The 23,680-nt window shown below is 47.7% G+C and overlaps 1 protein-coding gene and 1 pseudogene across 8 annotated transcripts in view; both read left to right on the plus strand.

Moving 5' to 3' along the window:
• LOC134477379 (E3 ubiquitin-protein ligase TRIM23-like) overlaps positions 1 to 11,202 on the plus strand; it is a 34,522-nt pseudogene extending 23,320 nt beyond the window's left edge.
• Positions 1 to 13,401, plus strand: part of LOC100716104 (suppressor of cytokine signaling 2) — a 259,251-nt gene extending 245,850 nt beyond the window's left edge. For 7 of the 8 annotated variants that reach the window (XM_013159250.3, XM_063255299.1, XM_063255300.1 and 4 more), the window contains one exon: positions 11,072 to 13,401. In XM_013159250.3, coding sequence (XP_013014704.1) covers positions 11,072 to 11,373 — 302 coding nt within the window. In that variant the 3' untranslated portion in view covers positions 11,374 to 13,401. The remainder of the gene's footprint in view (positions 1 to 11,071) is intronic. The other variant, XM_063255303.1, reaches the window with a different exon arrangement.
• The last annotated feature ends 10,279 nt before the right edge of the window (positions 13,402 to 23,680 follow it).

Below are 23,680 nucleotides of genomic sequence, written 5' to 3' on the forward strand. Positions count from 1 at the left end.
ACTCATTTCACTGTCCTCTCCCTTCCCTCTTGAAGGATAAGCTTTCTCATTTGTGATCTTAAAAGAAGAAACAAAGGAAAACATTATTAAAAAGCCCAAAAGGCTTGCTTGGTTCTGTCTTAGAAGACTTGTAGAGAAAAGTGATAAATAATGATTATTCAGTTAATAAGTGAAAAACCATAGATCTGTGTTTATATATATATATATTTTTTTGTCTTTTTCGTTTTTATCAGTACCAGGGATCGAATTCATGACTGCCTGCTTGCAAGGCAGGCGCTTATGCCACTGAGCTAAATCCCCAGCCCCGAAAAACCATAGATCTGTAGAAAAATAATAAAATTGTTTCTAGAAGATACCATACCATGTTACATGGCCTTGGATGTCATCTGGTTTATTCTTTCACAGTTGAGAAATCCCTCCAAGAGAGGCCACATGCATCCTGGGTGCAGTGACAAACTACTGGCAGATTCAGACTTAGACAGGACCAGGCTGCTTCATTCAGCGAGAACTCAATTATTGCTAACAGTCTTGTTGACCTTCCCAGATTTCACAGTGAAATCAAGTTTTCCATGACAATAAGTAGGATTTATTTGTGTTTGTCTTGTTCTTTAAAGTAAGCTGTCGCTTCATCATCTGGGTAATCAGTTTTAGAATGACCCATTCGTTTTCCCTCCTCTCAGGCCCAGATTGTTCTTCGTGATTATCTGTGAGGACGAGGTCTTCTAATCAGTTTTCTTTCCAAGGTGCTTTCTTCTCCCAGTATCCAGTCCCTCAGCCAAAGGATGTTTCTACGGAGGCCTTGTACTCAGGACCGGGGTTAACACATGAGTCCGGGTGGGAGCCCCCAGTTTAACTTGTCCAGCCTAAAGCACCCTCCACTGGCCACCCTCCTGAGGAGCCCCCACCCCAGCAGGCCCATCATGGAGCAAAGGGCTTACAGCATGGTCCTCAGCTTCCCCTTGTCGCTCCCTCCCTTCCTCCCTTCTCTATTGTCTTGCCTTCTTTTTCTTTTTTTATGCTTGTAAGTTTCTGGCCTACTGTATTTCATTAACCTGTCTAACCCCATGCAAAGCTTATCTTGTTCATTTATATGCTTTCATTCTGTTCCCCATTCTCTTCCCTGCCAAAGATAACTTCACTTCTGTGTTCTTTTGTGTGTGTTTTGTAAGTGATGTTTTGGACATTATTTTTATTTGCACTTTTAAAGATCTCACTGTTTCCTTACGTTTTTTGCTCTGCACCACATTTGGACCATCCTTTATAACTAACTCTGCCACTGTTGAGATGTGCACCCTCTTACTTATCTCTTTCCCAAGTGATGAGCACTTAGTTGCTTCCACCTCTTGTCTTCCAACAGTGTCGCTTCATATAAACAATCCCATATGTGACCCCTCATGGATCTGTTTGAGAAAGAGAGAGGGGGGAAGACAGACATAAGCATTTTATGTTAATACTTTGGAATATATGGATATATATGTTTCAAATCAGGAGTGCTGAGTTATAAGCTATGTATGTTTGCTAAGTAACAAATCTTTGCACATAGCCTTATACATATTCCCTAGGGGTCTTTTCTTAGAGTTCTTTTTGATACTTGTAACTAAGAACAAGATTGTGTGGTACACTCAGTTTTACCCACACTGCCTCTCGATGTCCAAAATGGCTGCCACTTGCTTTCCAAAATGGCTGCCACTTGCAGCCCAAAATGGCTGCTGCTTACTATCCCAAAATGGGCCATCCAGTCTTTATCCATTTACATATTCACTTGTAGTAAATAAAGTTCCCTAAGTCACATCCCAGCCCAAACTTGGCATTTTCTAGACTCTTACGCACATAAAGTGATTTATCAATTTGTTTCCATTTTAGTTTGGGAGATTGCTGAGTTTCAGGTACTTCTTCACATGCTTGCTTTGTGATTCCTCTATTGGATCATGCATTCTTATTTGTGCCTTTTTCCTATGGAGCTTCTTACCTTTCCCATTGGTTTTTCAGGAGTAGCTCATATAGTCCCAATAGGACTCTCTTGTGGGCTTTAGACAATAGCAAATATCTTCTCTCATTTTTCTCTGTCAGCTTGGATCATGGTCTCCATCATTAAACAGAAATCTTTGATTTTGATGTAAGAAGTTCATCTTTGTGGATATTAATTTAAGATTTATCGGGGGCTGGGGATTTAGCTCAGCGGCATAAGCGCCTGTCTTGCAAGCAGGCAGTCATGAGTTCGATCCCTGGTACCGAGAAAAATACAAAAAAAAAAAGAGATTTATCATCACCTCACACCACAGGTCATGAAGCTATTTCCATATTGTTTCCTCCCAGCCTCATAGTTATACATTTTATATATAGACTTGTTTTTATGAAATTGTCATTGTTTACAGTGTGATATCAAAGTTCCATTTTTTTCCCTGTATGTTATTAGCTTGTTTCTCCCAGTTTGGGGTAACTCCTCCTTTCACCAGTGGAATTTTAATTGCCATTACGAGAATGGTCCTGTTTGTGTTGTAGTAATGTTATTCCACCTACCACATGAATAATTTTCCTTTTATCCACCTCTTGCTTTATCTTAAATTTTAATAAAAATTTTCTTCACTGAGGTATTAAACAGTCCATTAATTTAATTCCCAGATCACTATATGGCTCATTTTTTATTTTTTTATTATATCAGTGTTTGATTATTGGTAGAATGTTGAAATACAGTTTTGTTGATTTTTGTTGATTTTGTATCTGGCAATTTTGTTTAATCCTCTCATTTTCATGGATTGTCCTTTAATCCTGGTCTTTTTCCTACATGTTACATGAAACAAGTGATAATTTTATCTCTTCAAATGTGTGTACTGAATTTTTTCTTTCTTTTTAGCACTGGTCAGGACCTTTAATATTGCATTCCTCAGTAATGAGGATAGAAGGCATCCTGTGTTGTCCTCATTCTTGAAAGGAATATATTTAAGGATTCACCATTAAATCAAGTAAATGGTAACTGAGGGCTTTTCACAGACTTTTTGCAAGTTAGGAAAGTTCCCCATAGTCTGAATTTTTAAAGATTATCTATCTATCTATCTATCTATCTATCTATCTATATCTATAGATAGATACAGATCTATATCTATCTTTAGATAGAGTTCCATAGGTAGATCTATAGATAGATATATAGATAGATCGATCTATATCTGTCTATATATATTATATCCTACCCTATATTGAAAGCCTTTGCATTGAGCTACATTCCCATCCCATTTGAAAAAGAATTTTTAAAGCAGATGGCACATCCCTATAATCCCAGCACTGTAGGAGGCTGAGGCAAGAGGATTCAACATTTGGGATGTTTGTATGTTTGTTTTATCTGTATGTTGGCAATATATAAAATATCGGAAAGTGAAATGTGGAACTTTTAGACCTGACTTTGAATGCAGTAAAGGATTGGAAAGGACAGTTTCAGAGCAAGAGTGGAAGTGTGGGTGAAGGCAGAAGAGGTAGCTGGAGAAGAAAGGGCTTTTATTTATGTCACAGCCACAGAGCTGGGGCCCCAGCGATGAGAGGACGTGGAGGGGAAGTGGTGGGAGAGGGGACCCCTCCTCTGAAGTGGATTCTTGGCTTCAGCAGGCCAGGTGGACCTGATGGTGTGTGTGGTTCCCTTTGAAAGAGGGAGTTCATCTTCACTAGAATGGGATTAAAAGGATCCGTGTGGTAGAGGCCATGTGTTGGTTTGAAAGGAGCTAAGCTTTTGCGTAGGTTTTTAAGCACCAGAATGGACGTTCCCAAGCCTCGGTGTCGCTGTGTGGACCTGTGCACTTGTGGCGAAGTGGACAGTGCTGCTGGCAGCTGGTAGGTGCAGGGCCCGGAAGCCAGGGCTTTCCAGGGACTGGACAGGCCCCACCCAGCACACTGTCACCCGGAATGCCACTGACACCCTGTGGACATACATACACTGTCCCCTGACTTCAGTTCCCCTAGTGCAATCTTTGTCATATCTGTGCCCCACCTGTACCACTGATTTAATATTTTGATTTAAATTTACTTTTCATAATAACCTTTTCTTTCTCATTTAATGTTTGTCATTTTATATCAGCTTTTTATTCACTACCTTAATGCTTGCAACCCTGGATAGAAATGCCGCTGGTTCTTTTCTCATATACTAAAGTGGACATGACCAGTGTAAGGCAGAGCACACGTCCTCCCACTGTGATTTTGCACACGGCTCGTGGACCACACCAGCTCTGAGAGATGCTGGCTAGGTTGCCACGGTGATGCAGTGATGTCGGCCGGCCTGGCTGTGCAGAGAGTATCCTTAGGAGTTGGCTCCAAAGGCTGCAGGCTGTCTTTTTTTCAAGTAATCTTGTGTTTCAGCAGAACTCGGCAGCTAAAGGGGCCCCCTCAGGAGCCTTTTGCAGGTGGAGTTGGGGGTGCCCAGGGCTGCTGGGTGTGTGGAGATTTGTGGTAGGATGCACTTAATTGGTTGCACTGGGTATATTGGCTCCTGTGTCCTCTGTCCTCAGATTTCTGCTGTCTTCTGGAGGCATGGCCACTGTTCTCAGAAGAATCAGAGCATGGCTTGGCTTCACTGCCACACAGTTGGCTCACAGCATCCATGGCATGCAGGGTTGGTCGGGGTGACATCGAGGGCGGCAGCCAGCAGCTGACACACAGGGGCTCCTCCCCTAAGACCCCACGAAAGGAACCAGAAAGCAGCCAGAAACAAAACCAACCTCTCTCGCCCGAGGCTCACCTGCAGCAGATAAACCAACAAGCTGAAAGTGATCGTAGCTTCATGCCAGTGTCCTTGAAAAGTGACAGGCAGGCAGAGAAACCATACCTGACCCCCCAGAAAGACTTCTGGGCCAAGATGGCAAGGGGGAGAGACACTCAGACAGGACAGTGTAGGAGGAGTATGGTCGAGGAGGTAGGGAGGTCGCCTCACATGACAGGAGGACCCTGAGTGGAGCAGGAGGTGGCCAGGGCAGCCAGAGCCCCGGCCTCAGGGCTGAGTTATGGGGAGGCCCTTATGTGGCTTCCAGAAGAGGGGGCAGCTCACGAGCCCCAGCAGGAGCAGACCCAGGCATCCTGCCTCTCCATCATCCAGGGAGCAAAGTGCCTAGAAAGCTGTGGCCAGCTTCAGTCTGTAACTGAGACGGAGAAGGGCATAGGCCCCACACACAGCAGGGGCGGTGTCCTGGAGGCACATGCCTCTGTCCCAGAGCAAGCAGAAGTTGGGCTGGAGACACACACTGTCCGTGTGATCAGCTGGGACAAAAGCAAGCAACACAGCCAGTGGACGTACCACCAGCCCAGGGGGCAAGGAGTCCAGACCCAGAAAGGCCCGCCTCCGAGGATGCTAGGCGGTGAAGGGCTCAGTACCATGGGTTCCAGTGCATTCTTGTTGATAACAGGGGTAAGAATATATACGCTATACAATTTAACAGCTTAACTGTTTTTAAATGTACAGTTCTGCAGTGTTAATATGTCATTCTGTAGCCAAAGTCCAGAACCCTTGCCATCTTGCAGAACTGAAGCTCTGTGTCTGTTAAACACTCAGCCCTCATCCCTCCCTCCTGCAGCCCCTGTAACCACAGTCCTGCTCTCTATCTCATGCGTGCAAGGACTCTGGAGACCTCCCACAAGTGGAGTCACACAGCATTGGTCCTTGTGCAACGGGCTTATTTCATTTCACATGGTATCCTCAGAGGTGATCCATGTGGCAGCCTATGTTAGGGTTTCTTTTCTTTTTAGGGCTGAATAATGTTCCCTTGTGTGTGTTTGTCATACCTCGTTTACTCATTCATCTGTCACTTAGTGGACACTTAAGTTGCTTCTGCCTCTAGGGTGTCGTGAGTAATGCTCCTATCAAAACAGATAGGTGGTTTTTTTGCAAGGAGTTTGCTGTGAGAGCACTAATCAAAGCAAACACAGGAAAGGAAAAGACTCACATTAGTATCATCATCATGGACACGTGGGTTCCAGCAAGTCCACCACTGCTAGCCATCTGATCTACAAATGTGGTGGCATTGACCACAGTGGCACTGAAAAATTTGAGGAGTCTGCTGTGATGGGGAAGAGTTCCTCAAACATGCCTGGGTCTTGGATAAACTGAGAGACAGGTGTGAGCGTGGAATCACCACTGACATCTCCCTGTGGAAATTGGAGGCCAGCAAGTATTATGTGACTGTCCCTGATACCCCTGACCCAGAGACTTTGTCAGAACATGAGTACAGGCACATCTCAGGCTGACTGTGCTGTCCTGATTGTTGCTGCTGGTGCTGGTGAATTTGAAGCTGGTATGTCCAAAATGAGCAGACCCATGAGCACACCCTTCTGGCTTGCACGCTGGGTGTCAAATGACTAACTGTTGGTGTTAACAAAATGGGTTCCACTGAGCCACCCTACAGCCAGAAGAGATATGAGGAAATTGTTAAGAAGTCAGCACCTACATTAAGAAAATCTGCTACAACCCTGATGTGGGAACTTAGGTGCCAGTTTCTGGTGGGAATGGTGACAGCATGCTGGAGCCAAGTGCTGATATGCTTTGGTTCAAGGGATGGAAGGTCACTGGTAAAGATGGCAACACCAGGGTAACCACACTGTGTAAAGCTTTGGGTTGCATCCTTCCACCCACTCCCCCCAGACAAGCCTTTGCGCCTGCCCCTCCAGGATGTCTGCAGAATTGGTGGTATTGGTACTGTCTCTGTGGGCTGAGCAGAGACTGGTGTTCTCAAACCTGGCAAGGTGGTCACCTTCACTGCAGTCAGTGTAACAAGTGAAGTAAAGTCTGTTGAAATGCACCACGGAGCTTTGAGTGAATCTCTTCCTGGGGACAATGTGATGTCCCCGTGGCCGTGTGGCTGGGACAGCATAAATGACCCTCCGGGGGAAGCAACTGGTCTCCGTGCTCAGATGATTATCCCGAACCACCCCAGCCGGGTCAGTGCCTGTGCTGGACTGTCACACAGCTCACATTGCTTGCAAGTTTGCTGAGCTGAAAGAAAAGATCGATCGCCTGTCTGGTAGGAAGCAGGAAGGTGGGCCCAAATTTTTGCACTCTGGTGATGCTGCCATCATTGACATGGTCCCAGGCAGGCCCACGTGTGTTGAGGCTTCTCTGACTATCCACCTCCGGATCGTTTCGCTGTTCACGATATGACATGACAGACAGTTGCCATGAGTGTCGTCAAGGCAGTGGACAAAAAAGCTGCTGGAGCTGGCCAGGTCACCAGGCTGCCCAGGAAGCTCAGAAGGCTAAATGAGGATTAGCCCTAACACCTGCCACCCCAGTCTTAATCAGGGCAGAAGACTGGACTCAGAACTGTTTTTCCCAATTGGTAATTTAAGTTTAATAGGGAGAGACTAATGAGTCTAAAGGTTAATGATAACAATGCATCGTAAAACCTTCAGAAGGAAGGGAGAATGTTTTGTGGGCCATTTGTGTGTATGTGTGTGAGTGTGTGTGGCAGGTTTTAAGTTACTAGATTTTTAAAATCAACACTTTTTAGTGGAAACAATTTGACCAAAGAATCTCACAATTTTGAGACCCATTAAAACAAAGTTTAATGAGAAAAAGTAGATACACAAATCTCAAGTCCCTGTTTCTAATTCTGTACGCAGAAGTGCATTGCTGAATGTATACCAGCTCTTTTTTCATGTATTGAGAAACTGCCACATTGTTTGCTACAGCCAGCAAAGGCACCTTTTTACACTCCACTAGCAGTGCTAAGGTTCAGATTTCTCTACATTCTCAGTGACACGTATTGCTTTCTGTGTTTTTGATAGTGATCATTTCATGGATGTGCAGTGGAGTGGAATTTTTAAATAGAAGCACTAAGAAAAGAAATTGAGACTAAGAACACAATACCAGGTTAGACCCAGAAAAAAAATCTGAATAACTGTAGCTCAAAGTCCCATGCCTGGCATGAGGAGAAGGCAGGGATGATCACAGGAAGAAGATTAAAATAACAAGGGAGAAATGAGGGCCAGGAGGACGGCAAACCAGCCAGCACACGGAGCAGAAAGAGAATCAGAGATGTGAGCCGGGAACTGAAGGGCATTAGGCACAGACTCCAGAAACCCAGAGAGTAAGTAAGGACCAAAATGTAGCAGATACTGTGAAATAGAAGAAAATGTTCAAGTGGGAAGGGGAACGAGGGAGGGAAGAAGAGGAAGGAAGGAAGGGAAGAGAAAAGAAGAAAAAATGGAAACAGCTTTTGTAAATAAAGGGAAGAGGACTCGAAGGTGGGGGGGGGAATGGGAGAAAAAGGAGAATCAAGATAAACCGTGTACAGGTGTGAAGAATGTGTCATTATGTATATGGAAGAAAGAAAGAAGGAAGGAAGGAAGAAAAGAAAGAATGAAAGAAAGAAAGCCAACTCTAGTTGAAGACCAGGTTGCATCCTTGGGAAAAAACATCTCGAGTGGCACACACACCCTGGTGTCCAGCCTCAGTGCTGTGAGCCCGGGCAGGTTACAGCTGGTGTTGGAATTCACCAGCCCGGCATTCTCTTCCAGAAAACAGGAGTAAGGTCTGCACACTCGTAAGCATAGCAGAATCGTTTAAGTAGTAGTGAATTATTCTCCTAATTCAGATGTGCAGTACTTTAAAAATATAAAACTCTTTTCCTAGATGTGAAAAAGACCACTCACTCTGTGGTGGAATTGACGAGTTGGCACCAATCAAAGCCCTGGACCAGGGTAGAAAAGCTGTAGTTTAAAAACAGTGATAACAGCAAAACCCCGGCGTGCAGTCAACCACTGTACTGTGGTCTTCAGCACCTCGGTGGGAGCGGGTGTGGACACTCATACGGAAATGTAGGCAGCTGACAGCAGTGGTGTGAGTCACAAGTATCGAGAGATGAGAAGACGGGGAAGAGAGACGAGGCTTTCTTACACTTCTGTGTTAAATCACAAGTCCGTGTTCTCAAGGATTTAACCGCCAGTCAGACCTGCATTCGGTTTACTGCTGCGTTTTCTTCTGTTAAATTTAGACAACGTGAAACAGCTTTTATTAGGGAAGAGCTCGCATATTATCATTTTAAATTAGATCATTTGTACCTGCCTTTCTTTAGAGCAGTACAGAGCTGTCCAAAGTATTGTTCACCAACTGTGAAGGTGATGGTGGGCTGTCAGCTGCTGTGCTTTTTTGGGTTTGAGGTTTTTTACGTCCTCATGTTTCACAAAGGCCAGCAAAGCATTACTGTTAATGTAAAATTCTGATCTGTGGTACCGTCATTACTTGAATTGGTTCTTTGTTCTTTTTTCCAATTGCAGTTCTAACAGTAGCTAAGCGCGGAGCCTGCCAGGTGCTGCTCCGTGCATGGGGCAGGGAGGAAGCTGGTGCAGATACAGAGTAGGGTACCACTCGGCCGGAAAGAAGAGTGAAATCCTGTCATTTGCAGCAGGATGGATGGACCCAGGGGGCGAGATGTTAGCTAACTAAGCCAGACCCAGAAAGACAAGGAACACCAGTTCTCTCTTGATGCGGAAGCATCCTGAAAGTCAGATTGTGATTCCACAAGCTTGGGGACCACAGGGTGGGGAAGGCTGTGGAAAGCGTAGTTGAATTTGATGAGTGAGCTCTGTAGCATCACACAGAACCCCACTAATATGAGTGTGTTACTAAAAAACACAAAACACTTTCAGCGTTGACAAGCACCAGAAAAAATTCTCAGTGGTATGTTGCAACTCATCTCTAAGGTACTGGCCCCTAATTGAGGCCAAGGGTTGGGCAGGGAAAGAGACAGTTGAAAACATGATGTCTTCAATGGGAAGCCTGTTGTCTTCTTGAATCCTAAATTGGAACAATGGGCCCAATGAGTATGGAGTGGACGAAACTAACACTTGTGATGCTGCGCGTAATCTGTCACCATCATCTTGGGGCTCAGGAGACCTTCTCAGGCTCGGCGCTTGGTTGCTGTGAACTCTGGCCACAGCTTGGTGTTCTTCTGCCCCTGGGCCTTTGCACATGCACTTTGCTCTGCACGGAACACATCGCTCTCTTTTCTCATGCTTCACCTTACTCTGTCTCCTGCTTTTTGGGCTTAGCCTGAAGCCTCCCTCCTCAGCAAGACTACCCTAGCCCTCAGTAGGCCAGGTCCCCCCATTCAACTGATAGCACTGCTCGTGGTCCACTCCTCAGGGTCACACTTTTTGCGGGCTGGCCTCAGTCAGACGGGATCTGGTTTAGGAAGTGCAAGTTCAGCCTCTCATCCTGCTCTGTAGCACACACTTCTGTTCCTCTGGCAGTCCCAGCCGGATGCTCAGCTCTGCACTGGCAGCCCTGTTCTCTCCACCCTCCTCTCTTCCTGCCCTCTCAGGGCCTGTGTGGTTTACTTTTTTGTCCCAGACCCCTTGGCTCCAGCTTCCCTTAGCAGATGCACCTTTCTTGGTTGTGCTTCCCGCTGGAGCCGAGGAGAGAGGAGCCGCCTGGTTCAGCTCCCTCGGCCAGCCCTCCCTCCCTGCAGAAAGCACAGCAGCCAGGCCCACAGGCCAGCGCCCTCACCTCATCCCAGTCCTGCTGCGGCCACTGGTAGATGACAGGAGTGAGGGCAGCCTGTCACAGAGCAGTCAGCACGGGGAGATACCAGAGAAACAGGCCCAGGTGCCATCAGCGGCGGGTCACTCTGGTGGGCTCTGTAGTTATTTTTGCCTTCTTGGTTTCTAGTTTTCTGCAGAAACATTTTCACAGATGCTAGAGGGCCCTACTCCTCTTCTTTGTGACTGTACCCCTACATGTTTGCAGCACAGGATTCTGTCCCTCCTGAGCTGGCAGAGGTACCTGGTTCCTCACCCGTTTCCCCCCTTGCCCTCCCTCTCCGCCCTCCATCCCTGGCTCCTTTTCCCTGTCACCAACAATTGGCTCCAGGCTTACATAGAGCATGGCTTCCCTCGCAAAGACACCCAGAATCTAAATAAATTATAGAGAGCAAAATAAAAGCACCAGGCAGCTCCAGGGGAGGCCAGGCCAGAGCGGAGGAACCTCGGTCTCGGTTGGGTCGGCCTGTGCCACCCACATCTCTGTCTCACCCCCTTGATGTCCTCGATGTCGGTTCGGGTGTGTCACCGGCTGTGTTCACCTGTGCCTGTTTTCCCCTAGGTGACCAGGTGCCCGGGATCCCCTCGCACATCCTCAACAGCTCGCCGTCCGACCAGCAGATCAACCAGCTGGCCCAGAGGCTGGGCGCCGAGTGGGAGCACGTGGTGCTGTCGCTGGGGCTGTCGCAGACCGACGTCTACCGCTGCAAGGCCAACCACCCACACAACGTGCAGTCGCAGGTGGTGGAGGCCTTCGTGCGCTGGCGGCAGCGCTACGGCAAGCAGGCGACCTTCCTGAGCCTGCACAAGGGCCTGCAGGCGGTGGAGGCGGACCCGAGCGTGCTGCAGCACGTGCTGGAGTGACCTCGGGCGGGGCTGGTGGCCCTCAGAGTGGGGGGGCGGCTCGTTTGCTCTTTCCAGTGACTCCCTGGACGGTAAGAGAAGACAGAGCCTCTGCTTGACCTCGGGTAGTTAAAGACGGGTGTACTGATGCACACCTGCCATCCCCGCACTCTGGGAGGCCAGAGCAGGAAAATCCACAGTTCAAGCCAGGTTGGGCCATTTAATGACTTAGCAAGAGTCCTGTCTCAGAATTTTTTTAAAAAAATTTTTTTAAGGACAAGGGATGTAATTCAGTGCAAAAGCCTTGAGTTTTCTTTCCAGTACCAAAAATAAAAATAAATACCGTGTTAGTAGATCTGCATGTTGTTTCATCAGGCCATGATTTTTAATTGCTTGGAGATTGCATTGTTGTAATTGTACAGCTTTAAACTGTGTGGTTACCTTTTAATAGTCCGGGAAGTCACGCGCTTTCAAACAATAAATACCGTGTCATCACCACGTTGCACGCAGGTGTCCTGTACATAAAACATCTTTTTCCTGTTGTCTGGAAACTGAAATGTGGACTTTGCTATTCATAATGATGATGATCATAAAAAGTGAATTACTGTATATAATGTGTCCCTTTCATGAGAAAGTGTTGTGGTTGGGTTTTTTCTCCTCCCCATTCTTGTATTGCACAGATTAAGGGTATAAAATCACAGTCATCATTTCTATGGAACAGGGTTGATAGGAACAGGGAAGTGATTATGCTGGTGAAGACAAACAGCTGAGGTAGGATGTTTGTGTTAAACGGAAGACACGGAAGCTCCCAGAAAGATTAGTTCAAGTACCAGCTTGCATGCCCAGGACCCCACCGTGGTCTTTCAGACTCTCTGCGCTCCTTACGGAAAGCATTTGACAGGGCACAAACAAGCGTGCACACCTCTCCACCGACACCTTGGTGATCGGAGCAGCGTGAGGTGGCCTCCTCTGTCCTTTCTCCAACAGCACATGGTGTCTGGAGTGCACGTTCCTGTTTCTCAGCTTTTTCCCTCAAGGGTTTCGCTCCACCTCCTCAGCCACGCAGGGGCAGGTGGGCAAGAGACCGGGCGATGTGTCTGGCGAGAGAGCTGAAGCGTGTGCCTTCGCACACTGCCCAGCCGAGCCTCGTGGCTGCTTGTCCTTCATTTCAGGCATATCCAGGGTGCCTACCCTGCTCCCCTCCGGCAAGCTGCATCGTCTTGGGCCTCTCTGTGCCTCAGCTTCCTTGCCGGTGGAATGGGGAAATGATCGTGTCCACCTCTGAGATCTTCCTGATGGAAGCGATATCGGTCTTCAGGTGTGGTAGCTGTCAGTTTGCCGGTAGCTGAACAAGTAGTCCACAGTCCGAGGGAACAGTGGCCAAAGATAAGGGCACTCAGGGCAGCGATGGCACATCCACAGCCCACACAGCTCTCTCTGCAGGCGCACGGGTCAAGCTGTCCCAGGATCACCCCAGGACTGCAGTGTGGGAACTTTGCAATGAATGAGTGGGTTTTGAGTTGCATTTCGGGCCCGCGTCTCTTAAAGGTTCACCATCGCTGCTGGAGGAGTTTGATGATTTGTGCCCACACCTTAACAAGCTGTGAGTTTATTAGCTTTAAACAGGAGAGGGACAGGTGAAGACTTTCCATTCCTAACGCATCCTTCTTAGTAATCGGGTAATCTATTTCTGTATCCTAACGTAACTCCAGATTTTTCAAGGGGAAGCACAGTCCTCTCTCCAGTCGGAGGAGCGAGGAGTCTATTGAATGGCAGAGTGGGACATGAAGCAGGTACTCAGAGACAGGACAGCGGCGTCCTGACGTCCTTTCAGGCCTCTGGTAACTGCATCACCTTTAGGGAAAAGATGGGCCACTCCACCTTTCATTCATTCAGGGAGCACAGTTCTAAAGGACTACCTACCGGCCAATTTCCCATCCTGTCATCTGGTCGCTCGTTACCTTGTGACACCCTCATGCTTTTGACCGCATTGCTAGACCTCGTAGCCGCCTGTACTTCGGTGTCTTGAATAAACCTTGTCCTTTTGAACCCTGGGCTTGTTACTTTGCTGTTGCCCTGCGGCTTTCCTGATAGAGTTGCTTTGGCTTCTACATCACTGCGGAGTCACATTTATGGATGAGTGAGTATTGTTTGCTCTCCCATTTTAGAAGGGAGTCTGGCGATAGCTGTGCCCTGGCAGTAGGGAGGGGACAGCTTGTGACAAACAAGGCTGCAAAGAGCTGATGAGGTCGAGGGCCGCAGAGCCCTTAATGAGCCGGGCGTCTCCACCATGGATGACCGCGGTGACTCCTGAGCTGCCTGCACTCTCAACACAGCTCTGCTGAGTCCCCTGTGGCCACCCATCCTTCATTTGCAACTAATGGGGCAGGGGTTTAGGGAGGCTCACATTTCAGGCCACAGTCAGCTGCCTTTGAGGCAGGACAGTGCCATGGTGGACAGAGAGCAGTGAATCGAGGAGCTGGGGAAGGAAATAAACCTTCCAGGCTTCCACCCCAGAGACCTGCCTCTCCTGAGCAGACCCCACAACCAGGCAGCTATAGGTCCCCAAGTCCAGTCACTTTCCCAAAGCCCTGTGAGGTGTGCATGAGGCTCTTGGGGACATCCAGGTATAAACAGGAACACCAACTAAAGTACTTATTTGTTGGATCAGTTTGAAAAAGAGAATAACAAATGGTAGGAAGACAAAGAAGAATGATCTCTATTTCCATCCGCCAGGATAATGACCGGAAGAGTCTGCTTTGCTCTCTGTGACTTGGTCATTTCCCGTGGCTGTGGTGTCTCCACTCTTTCCCTCTCCTCTCCCCAAGATTGAACTCAAAGCCTCGTGCAGTCCAGACTAGTGCTGTGCCTCTTACCTCTATCCCCAGCCCATTTTTAAATTTTATTTGAGCCAGGATCTCACTAAGTTGCCTTCTTCCCCCTGCCTGTGCCTCCCCAGCACCACGACACCTGGCTGTGTGTTTGCTCTGGAACAGGGCTGTATTTTACATGCTGTTTTCCAGTTGATGTCTTTGATATATCACACCACTATATTTCCAATGCCATTAAACATTTTGCTCTACCAGTGACTTCCAACAAGTGTGCCACCCCTGTTTGGAGCATACTTCTCAAGACCTGTCAGTTTGGCTGCATCTTTAAAGAGATTGCAAGACACTCAGCTACTAAGTTTAACAAAGGCTTTCACCCTTAAAACATCCACCATCAAAACAGCTACCATCTCCCCACTTTTTGCTTGATCGCCCTGAGAGCCACATCACTCTGTGATACCTGTTTACTGCCCCTGTTACATCTTCAAAAAGAAAAAACTTAGCATATTTTGGGCTGTGTTCTGAGCTGCTTCCTTTTCCTTACAGCAGGATAATCCTCTGCACTGCATTGTGTGATCCAGGGAGCCCAACCTCCCATTTCCACAGGGTAATGAGTTTGGGGTGGGGGACAATAATATTTTTACCTGTTCATCAAAATTTAGTGGCACACTTAACAAAGCACTTGTACCTCTGTTTGTTGCTACAAGTCTGCAGCTTAAGTTGTAGCAGAAGCATACTTTGCCAGTGTGAATACTTTGGTTCACCACTAGTTAGCTAGTCTCTTTCCTAATGGATGGATCTTTATATCTTTGTTGTTGTTGTTAATTATTATAAATAATGTTGCAGGGGAATTCTTTGTTACTAAGTGTTTACATTTATTTGAGGTTAGATGAACTCAGTCCCTGTCTGTCTTACTTTGCTCCTTGCTGGGACACCCATGATTTAAAGGAGAAGAGGTTTTATTTTGGCCTACGTGTCAGTCAGTGGTCAGTGGGCTCCAAAGGAAAAACAGCACAGCAGAGAGGCATGGTAGGGGAGAGCTGCCCAAGGCTGGGCACCCAGGACACAGAGGGTGGGGGGCAGGCCAGCCCTCTGGCCACGTACCGCTGATGGTCTCAGACCAGATCCCTCCTCCCGACAGCAGGCCAGCTGCACTGGCCTCATAATTCATTCATCTCCCCAAATCCCAGCCTCTGAGCACAGAAGGCTTTGGGGGAGGGCATCTAGAAATCACCGATGACACTGTTTTAACCCCCGACACACTAGTTGTGTTAGCAGTTGGCTCATATAACAGGGTGGTGCAAGCCACCCTGACACGTATCAGCTTCAACACAGATGGACCTGCTTACAGCTTAGCTCACAGTTCCGGGAGCAGGCCGGGCGGCCGATCTGGGCCAGGGCAGTGGGGCCTCTGTGCTCAGCTTGTGGGCTGGCCGAGGCTGGAGGGCTGCACTGGCCTTTCCCGTGTGTGTGGCCAGGGGCTGCCGACGACCTGGGGTGACAGAGGTGGCCGAGTTGCACGCCTTTGCCATCATGCTGACCCGGGCTGCTTCACTTGCAGTGGTGGCAGGGGTCACACAGGCAGCAGCAAGGCCAGCCCCACTTGGCCACTGCTGGCCAGCACTTTTCAGGCCTCTTCTGGCTCACGTCCCCTGGGCCAGCGCCCGTCACTGTGAGAGGGCACAGGCATGGCGGAAGCAAGGTGACATCTTGGGCCCACCCTTTGCAGTCTGCCGCTGCCACCGGTATTTTAAAGTCTAGATTTGTTGTGTTGAAAATGTGCCGACTCCTAATATCACAGTGGGGGCAAGCCTTCCTGGCCAACCACCACCTCCCCAGCGACAGCCTCCACTTGTCCTGCCGTGAAACCTGCCCAACACGGCAGACTCTTCTGTGCATGGCCTGGGGCGGGGCACTGTGATCTTAAGGTGAACTCCTAGAACTACCGGGCTTAAGGTTATACATAGTTCTGAAAACTGCTTTGACATTTTAAAAGTTTTTACAAACTACTTTTGCTCTAGCAAAATCTAGAGGATCTGGTTTTAAAAGCCACTTCATGCCTCTGGGCTTCCAGGGATGGCTGTGAAAATTGCTGTACACACACACACACACACACACACACACACACACCCTTGAGGCAGTGGGAAGAGTCCAATCGTCCTTCGTCCTCCTCTCTCTCTCTCTCTCTCTCTCTGGGAACTCTGACAACCCTCTTCCACTCATTTAGTTTATAAAGTGCTTTTTTGTTTGTTTATTTGGTTTTGGTTTGTTTCTGGAGACCAGGTCTGGCTACGTTCAGTTCAGGCTGCCCTTGATCTCACTATGTAGTCCAGGCTGACCTCGAGCTCTGCCAGCAGGCTTCCTGTCTCAGCCTCCCAAATGCTGGAATTGTAAATGTATGCTGCCCCCACGCCCTGCTAGGGAATGCTTTTGGAGACTACTAAAGGCAGTCTCTCTGTTTAAGGGGGAGGTGAAAAGACCAATTAAAAAACAAAAAAACCTGCCCTCTGGTGCTCACTGTTAGGCCCATGACACAGATTCGGATTTCCAGGCCCAACAGATTATGACCAAGTCCATGCCCGGTACTGAGCCCTGGTGCTCCATGGTTCCCTTTGCTTGGCTTTTGGGGAGCTGGTTGGCCTGGGAAGGATGCTGTTCCATCACTGGGGCAAGTTACCCCACCTTTCTGTGCCAGTTTCCTTGCACGAAGAGTGTGCAAAACTGTGCTTACCCGGTAGTATGAGGAGGATTCCAGGCGATAAAAACATGCAGAACCGTGCTGGGCATAGAAAATGTGTTGCCTGATCCTTAAGTTTAGTGACTTAGACCATGCGGGGTTTTTGTTGTTTCCCTCCCCTAGTAGCCTTCACCCTCCAGAGGTGTGAGAGGTGTGACATAGAACCAGTTTCTCCTGCCCTGTTTGCTGCATGGCGACAGAAAGGGCACAGGCCCCGAGGCTCTCATGAAGACGAAAATGAAGGGAATTTGAGCTAAGCAGCCTTCTCAGCATGCTCAGAATTGGGCTGAGAGTCTGACCTAGCACTTGGCTCTCATTAAATGAATCTCTACAGTCACAGCCCAAATTCTCACTGATTACAAAACACTGTGCAAGTTACTGGAGCTCCAAAGATAAATAAGACACAGTCCCTGCCCCTCAGGATCCTGCCAGGCAGGGAAGCAGCCGCAGCAGCCCGGAGCTGAGACGCTGGCCAGCGTGGAGAAGGAAGCCATTAAGACGGGCACAGAGGAGGTGACATTTCAACTGAGCCTTTGTAATCTCTGCCCTCGTGAGTGTGAGATCCCCTTAGAGGACGTTAATGGGCAGCAGAATTTTTTCATTTATTCAGCGTCCAGTGGGACAAATGGCGCCCCTGCCACTGGTTCTTAGGGTGGACCTGCCTCCCAGGTGCTGTCTCAAAGCAAGTCACAAACTGGGCCTAGGGACACACGTTCCCCCGGGCAGAAGCTCATGACGGCAACAGGTTTGCAGAGTCTGAATCAGACTGGGCTTGGGCATGAGGCATATTTTTTTTTTAAATGCAATCCCTGGCCAGCCTTCCTTTGAGATACTCACAAGTACAAATTAGATATTGCTGGCACACAGGGAATATTTTTTAATATAATAACTTACTGTGTATTTCTTAGAAATATAAACAGAACTCAAGAGAGCAGGAAGGTCTATCTTGTCAGCATTTATGGTTCTAGTTGGAAAATTAAAGTTCCACAAAACACGGTTCAGTCAGCCAAATAAATTTTATCTCTGCTTTGTTAAATCCGAGCAAAACATATGGCAGTAATTCTGATAGCTATTGTTAACTCAGGGCAGGGGCGATGGAATCCAGGCTTGAGTACTTAGAAAGAAAGAAAACAGGCCCAATATACTGGTAATACTCATATCTTCCTATCTTATCTCCATCTGTTATGTTGTCAAATTATATTCTTAATGGAGAATATCTGTGGAAAGTATCAAATGGATTGGACTTAACCAAATAATTACAGATATTCCTCATTTAACGACCTACCTGTTTGACTGTCTGGACCTAGAATTCTGCTGCTCAGACTTATGACCCATTTTTTTGTACAGTTTTGTACATCTCAGAAAAATAACATCTTTTTTTGGTACTGTACATATTGTTTATATGGTACTATATTTTATTTTTATGTTTTGCTTTATGTTTTATTTTTATGTATTATATAGTAGACCCTCAAGTTACAACTGGCCTAACATATGAACAACTTGGGTCATGAGCAGAATTTTAGTTTTAACTTATGACCAAAATCTTGAGTGATGACCCAGATGCCAGCTTCTTATACTTCTAGGTGGTCTCAGATACAGATTTAACCCTTAAAGAGTTCTGCAAGAAACACGACCGTGTCCTTTGCTGTATGTAACTGAGAAATCCTGGACCAGTGTCTCGCTGGGGGCACTGAGATCTGCTGTACAGAGAGGAGAGACTTTGAAGGCTGTGTAGGGGAGCCTGAGCCTTCCACTGACAACTTGAGTTACAGCCAGCCCTCGGGAACGCGTGGAGTTCGTAAGTTAAGGGTCTGCCGAAATTTTAGTTCTGTTACATATTACAGTGCCGTGTGTCAGAGTTATGAAAATAAAAACAAAGCCATCAAGTTGCAACTTCCTTTGATTCTTTCTTTGTTCTGTTGTAGTGTGCATACTATACACACTTCCTCATTCAGCAGGGAGCCAGGATGTAACTCGGTCACTAAGTGAGGAAGGTCTGTACTAATATTTCTCTTGGTGACACATAACCGTCCACTTAACAGCTTCTAGGAGATGAATCGATTTTGTGTGAACCCTGCCAATACCCAGGTCTTCGGTTGACCTAGCTCACTGCTGATCCCCGGCCCAGACTGAGCGCCTAGATAGGTGAGGTCAGCAAGCCCAGTCATATGTGGCTGTGAACTCAGGGCTCCTGGCCAAAGATGGTGTGTGGAGGGGTCTGTCTGGGGCATATTCTTTTGAAGGCTCAGAGTGGCTATAGTAGGTAGTGGTTCTCATCCATTTAGGGGAATAAATTCTTCCCTCTAAGAATGTTAGAGATCTGTGTAAACTTTCTCTAGAAAATATACATATATTCACACACACATTTGGCATGTAATTTTTTTGGCATATAATTTTGAGAGGAAATGCATATGGACCCCTGAATTAAATTCAAATATCCCAAAACTGCAAATTACGAATGGCCCTGTAATATCAAACTTCATCAACATCCAGATCTGATTGGTCATTTTTTTGGTTTTTATGCAGTATTTGGAGACTTTGAGTCCCGTGGGATGGGCTAAGCATCCCTACTGAGTTGCACGCCATATGAAGGGCTGAACGGGGTTTTAGGAGAAAGGTGGGGCCATTTGTCTAAATCTGGGTCTTTATCAGCTGACCACAGATCTTTTCCCCAAGGAGAGGGTGATGGGGACCCTCGTGGACCAGTCTCTTGGGAAGGTAGCAGCTCACAGACTTGCAGTGAAGGACAGTCTCTAGCTTCTCAGGACTTCCGTCATCTCTGTAAAACCAGAGCCCTGAGCCTTTTGTGCCTAGCACACTGGGGATAGTTGATTTCAGGAGAAAATTATGTACAGCCACATTTACTTTATACACTGGGAAATTATTTCCAACAATATCTTTTTGTCCAGCCATCTGCTCAAATCAAGTTTCTGTCAGCCTCCAGAAGTAGTAATTACTCCCTGATGTGAAGCCGAGCTCCAGGCCGGCTTTCTGCTGAGGGTGTAGGCCCTTTGGTTATCTGTTGTCTATTGTTAGGAGAATTTTTGCCACTCAGTATTGTCAGCTGCTGATTTTCCAGTGGATACTTTTAAGGCTATTAATAATCCCTCCAAACCCAAGACCTTTTATTAAAGACAAAATAGATCAGTCAGTTATGATATGATTTTATTGAGGCTGTTGTAGTAAAAGAACATTCTTTTACTGTGTGTCAAAGAATGTGTCAGAGAAAAGAAGGGGATCTGGGGTTTGTGGAGGCAGGAAAGCAAGACAGTCATCCAGGAGTCTTATGGGGTACCCTGGGATACCCCGGGAAGGAAGGAGGGAGTCTTATTTATGCCCTTAATCTTCACTGCTCAGAGGGAGCAGAGGGCTCAGAAAAAGTTCGTATCATCAAGGTTCTGTCTTTCCAGCTTTGGAAGTCGCTATGGTTTGGGTGTGATTGGTTCCCCGAGGTTGGTCCTGAAAGTGGTGATGTGTGAGGTCACAGACCACTAAGACATGAAGCGTAGTGGAAGGGCCTCGGGCCAGAAGGAATTGTGGGTGTTCTCAGGAACCCGAAGAACTTTACAGGAGCTTTACAGAGTGAACTGTTGTAAGAGCAAGGCCAGGCCCTGAATCGCCTCTGGTTTCCTGTCTGGCAATGTGATCTCTGCCAGGAGGCCTTCACCAAAGGCAGAATCAGCAGGGCTCCCCAGGTTGGGCTTTTAGTCTCTAAACCTGTGTGCTAAATAATCCTTTTTCTTTATACACTTAACCTGCCTTGGGTGTTTCATTATAGTAATGCAAAACAGACTAATATGACTCCAAAGCAAATCTAAAACAAAGGAAATGGTTTTTATAAGGCTGGAGTATGAGATAAGATTAGAATTTTGATGTTGCGATGGACTGCCCTATAGCAGAGATATAGTTATCTCTTTATTTAATTTGGTCGAGAAATGCAAATGGTCTGCACATAACTGAAATTACACAAAAGGAAAGAGAACGATGCTGATCTGATATTTCTAGAAACCCAGAGAATCATGGAACAGCTTTCAGTTGAGCCCAGCACAGAAGCTTTTTCTCTAACTTACGGAAAGCCATTCAGCCTGTTTTCTTGAGCAGCCGTTGTGTCTTCGGTGTGAGTCCAGGGGGTGGGGACACAGATCCAGTGTCAAACTCCCCGCTCCCAGCTCCCTGCTACCATGAAAGGAGTGTAACAAGGGAACCAGGCTCCAGAGAAGGTGGCTGAATGACAACCCAGAGGGACGTGGGGACCGCTGACCCTGAGAGAATGTTCGGGCGGGGAACAGTGAAGTGTGGATGGCAGGGACCTGAGGCTGCGGCCATTCCAGCCCCTGGGGTTCTTCCAAGAAGCAAACAGAAACCCCACTCCATGTGAATGTAAGACTTAACCATTCAGAAGCCAGAAATCACCAGCTGACTTCGAACTAGAATCTTCCCTGGTCGGAAACTAGTAGAAACCTTCTTTAGCTGATCAAATGTCTGCTTCACTGTGCTTCTGGGATCGTCTGCCCTCGTCCCCTTGGTGGACGATGAACTGCTGGTCATCGGATGCTGCTGGATTCCTGAGTTGGTGAGTACACCAGGAAACTTGTCACATGTTAACAGTGTGAAAGAGGATCTTCCAATAGAACTTCCCAAGCATTTTCAAGGACCATCAAGGAGGCCAGAGCGGGTAGAGCACGGAGGGCAGAAGCAAGGGTCGTGCAGGTGTAGGTCAGGGACTCTGGAGTGGAGGACGTGGTGTGGTAATGACCCAGGATTGTGCTCAGCGTGAGAGGAAAGGTATCCCTGTTCTGAGCAGAGCCTGGTACCTTGGAGCACCTTTTCAGAGGATCATGCCCACTGATGTTTCAAGAGGCCCAAAGCAGGGAGCCCAGTGAGTGTGCGTGTGTGCATGCACACGCTGTGGCTCTGTCCCCACTAGCCAGGGGCTGCTCAGGAGCCAGGCTGCAAGTGCTCAGCTGCCCTTCGGCCAGGCGGCCCCAGCCAGCAGCCTCTAGCTGTCAGTCTCCTGGAGAGAGTGCCACTGTCCCACCAGCCCTGGGACCCGTGTCCTGGGCAGCCTGGATCCAGTGGCCTGCAAAGAGTAGCACCCAGGCTTGGGCTCTCATCTCAGCTCAGACAATTCCTAAAGGCCCCACTGTGATTTGTACCTAGATGGCCCCCGAAGCCTCACGCATGCGCAGGTGGGCCTTTGGGGCGGTGCTCATAGTCGACTTGCTGTTAGGAGGTGGGCTGTGGTTGGAAGGGGTGACCAGGAGGGCGTCCTTATCTCCCCTTTACGCTCCTCCCTTGGTCTCCGCTTCCTGCCCACCATGCCCCTCTGCTGGGCCCTCCTGCCTTGGAACCAGCCAGCTGTGGACAAACCTCTATGCAGGCTGAGCAGGAATAAAACTCTCCTTTAAGCTGTGAGTGTTGAGTGTTTTGTGCCAACAGTGAGGAAGACCCTGCCGCCAGAGTTTCCGTCATGCAGTCAGCCCAGGCCACACTGTGACTGACACAGCCGAGCCTTCTCCAGGCGTCGATCCCAAGCAGCCCATACCCCCCTGACTCACACACACACACACACACACACACACACACACACACACACACACACGCGCGCGCGCACACACACACGCGCGCGCGCGCGCACACACATGCCTCTCAGCTCCCTCTCAGGGTGCGCTCGGGGGCTTCGTGCTGGTGAACAGTGGGCAGCCTCCAACTGTATCTTCAGTGTACCCGGATGTGAGGTTCATAAAGAAAATTCAATTGTGAAGCACTAGTTTTGTTTTAAACAAATGAAAGAGTAGAATGATTATTTGCTGACATGAAAGAGACCGGGGGAAAGGCAGAATTTTTATTTATGTATTTTTGGTGAAAGGGACAGAGAATAAATCAGATAGAAAAACAAGTTAAGGGGCTGGTGGTATATAGTTCAATGCTGGAGCACATGCTTAACAAACAAACTTACAGCTGGAGACACAGCTCCGGGATGGAGCATTGCCTAGCATGCTTGAGGCCTTGGATTGCATCACGATAGAGGTGAGGGAGGAGCTTTTAATATTTATGCAAATACAGTGACAGGCCAGATTCCATTTCCAGCCACACAATCTTCGGCTTGACTTTGAATACCTCCAACATTATACAGTTACAGACAGAATCAGTGCAGTGGATATTGCATTAATTGGAGGAACATCCAAATAATTAAACATAGCAAATGTGAATACAAATGTTTAACCTTAGCTGGTAGAGACACAGTGTCTTCTTGCAAAGGAACCAAGCTAGCCATTTGATCATCCACCAGGAAATGTATCACACGACATTTTCCTCCAAGAACTTGATAATCGGTAGAACAGTAATGGGCTGCCACAAGAAGCTGAAAAGAAGCAAACTTGTTCACAAACTGCATCTGCTACACACACAGAGGTTAATTCTAAAGTAACCTTGAAGTAAGCATGATGAGGACACCGCTTGTACCCATCTGGTTCTGAGATCATTCCCAGGAAAGAGCAGCTGTGCTGTCGGGAATCGTAGGTGAGGAGGCGAATCTTGAGCAGGGACTTGCCGGCAGTGTGGAGGAGGTAGGAAGCCTGCAAAGGTGTTAGTGGAGAGAGCAGGCGGGGGAGAGAAGGCCCTGAAGTGGAGACAGGTGACATGCAAGCTAGGAGCTGTTATTCCAAAGTTAAGTAGGAGCATAAGTCTGTTGATTTCGGGGGAGGCGAGTGTGTACTGTGAATTGCACCAGGGCCCTCTCGCTGAGCTACCTCCACAGCCC

Source organism: Cavia porcellus, unplaced genomic scaffold (assembly GCF_034190915.1).
Source record: "Cavia porcellus strain 051 isolate PalLab524CR breed Dunkin Hartley unplaced genomic scaffold, mCavPor4.1 scaffold_8, whole genome shotgun sequence".
In the NCBI taxonomy this organism is placed as follows: Eukaryota; Metazoa; Chordata; class Mammalia; order Rodentia; family Caviidae; genus Cavia; species Cavia porcellus.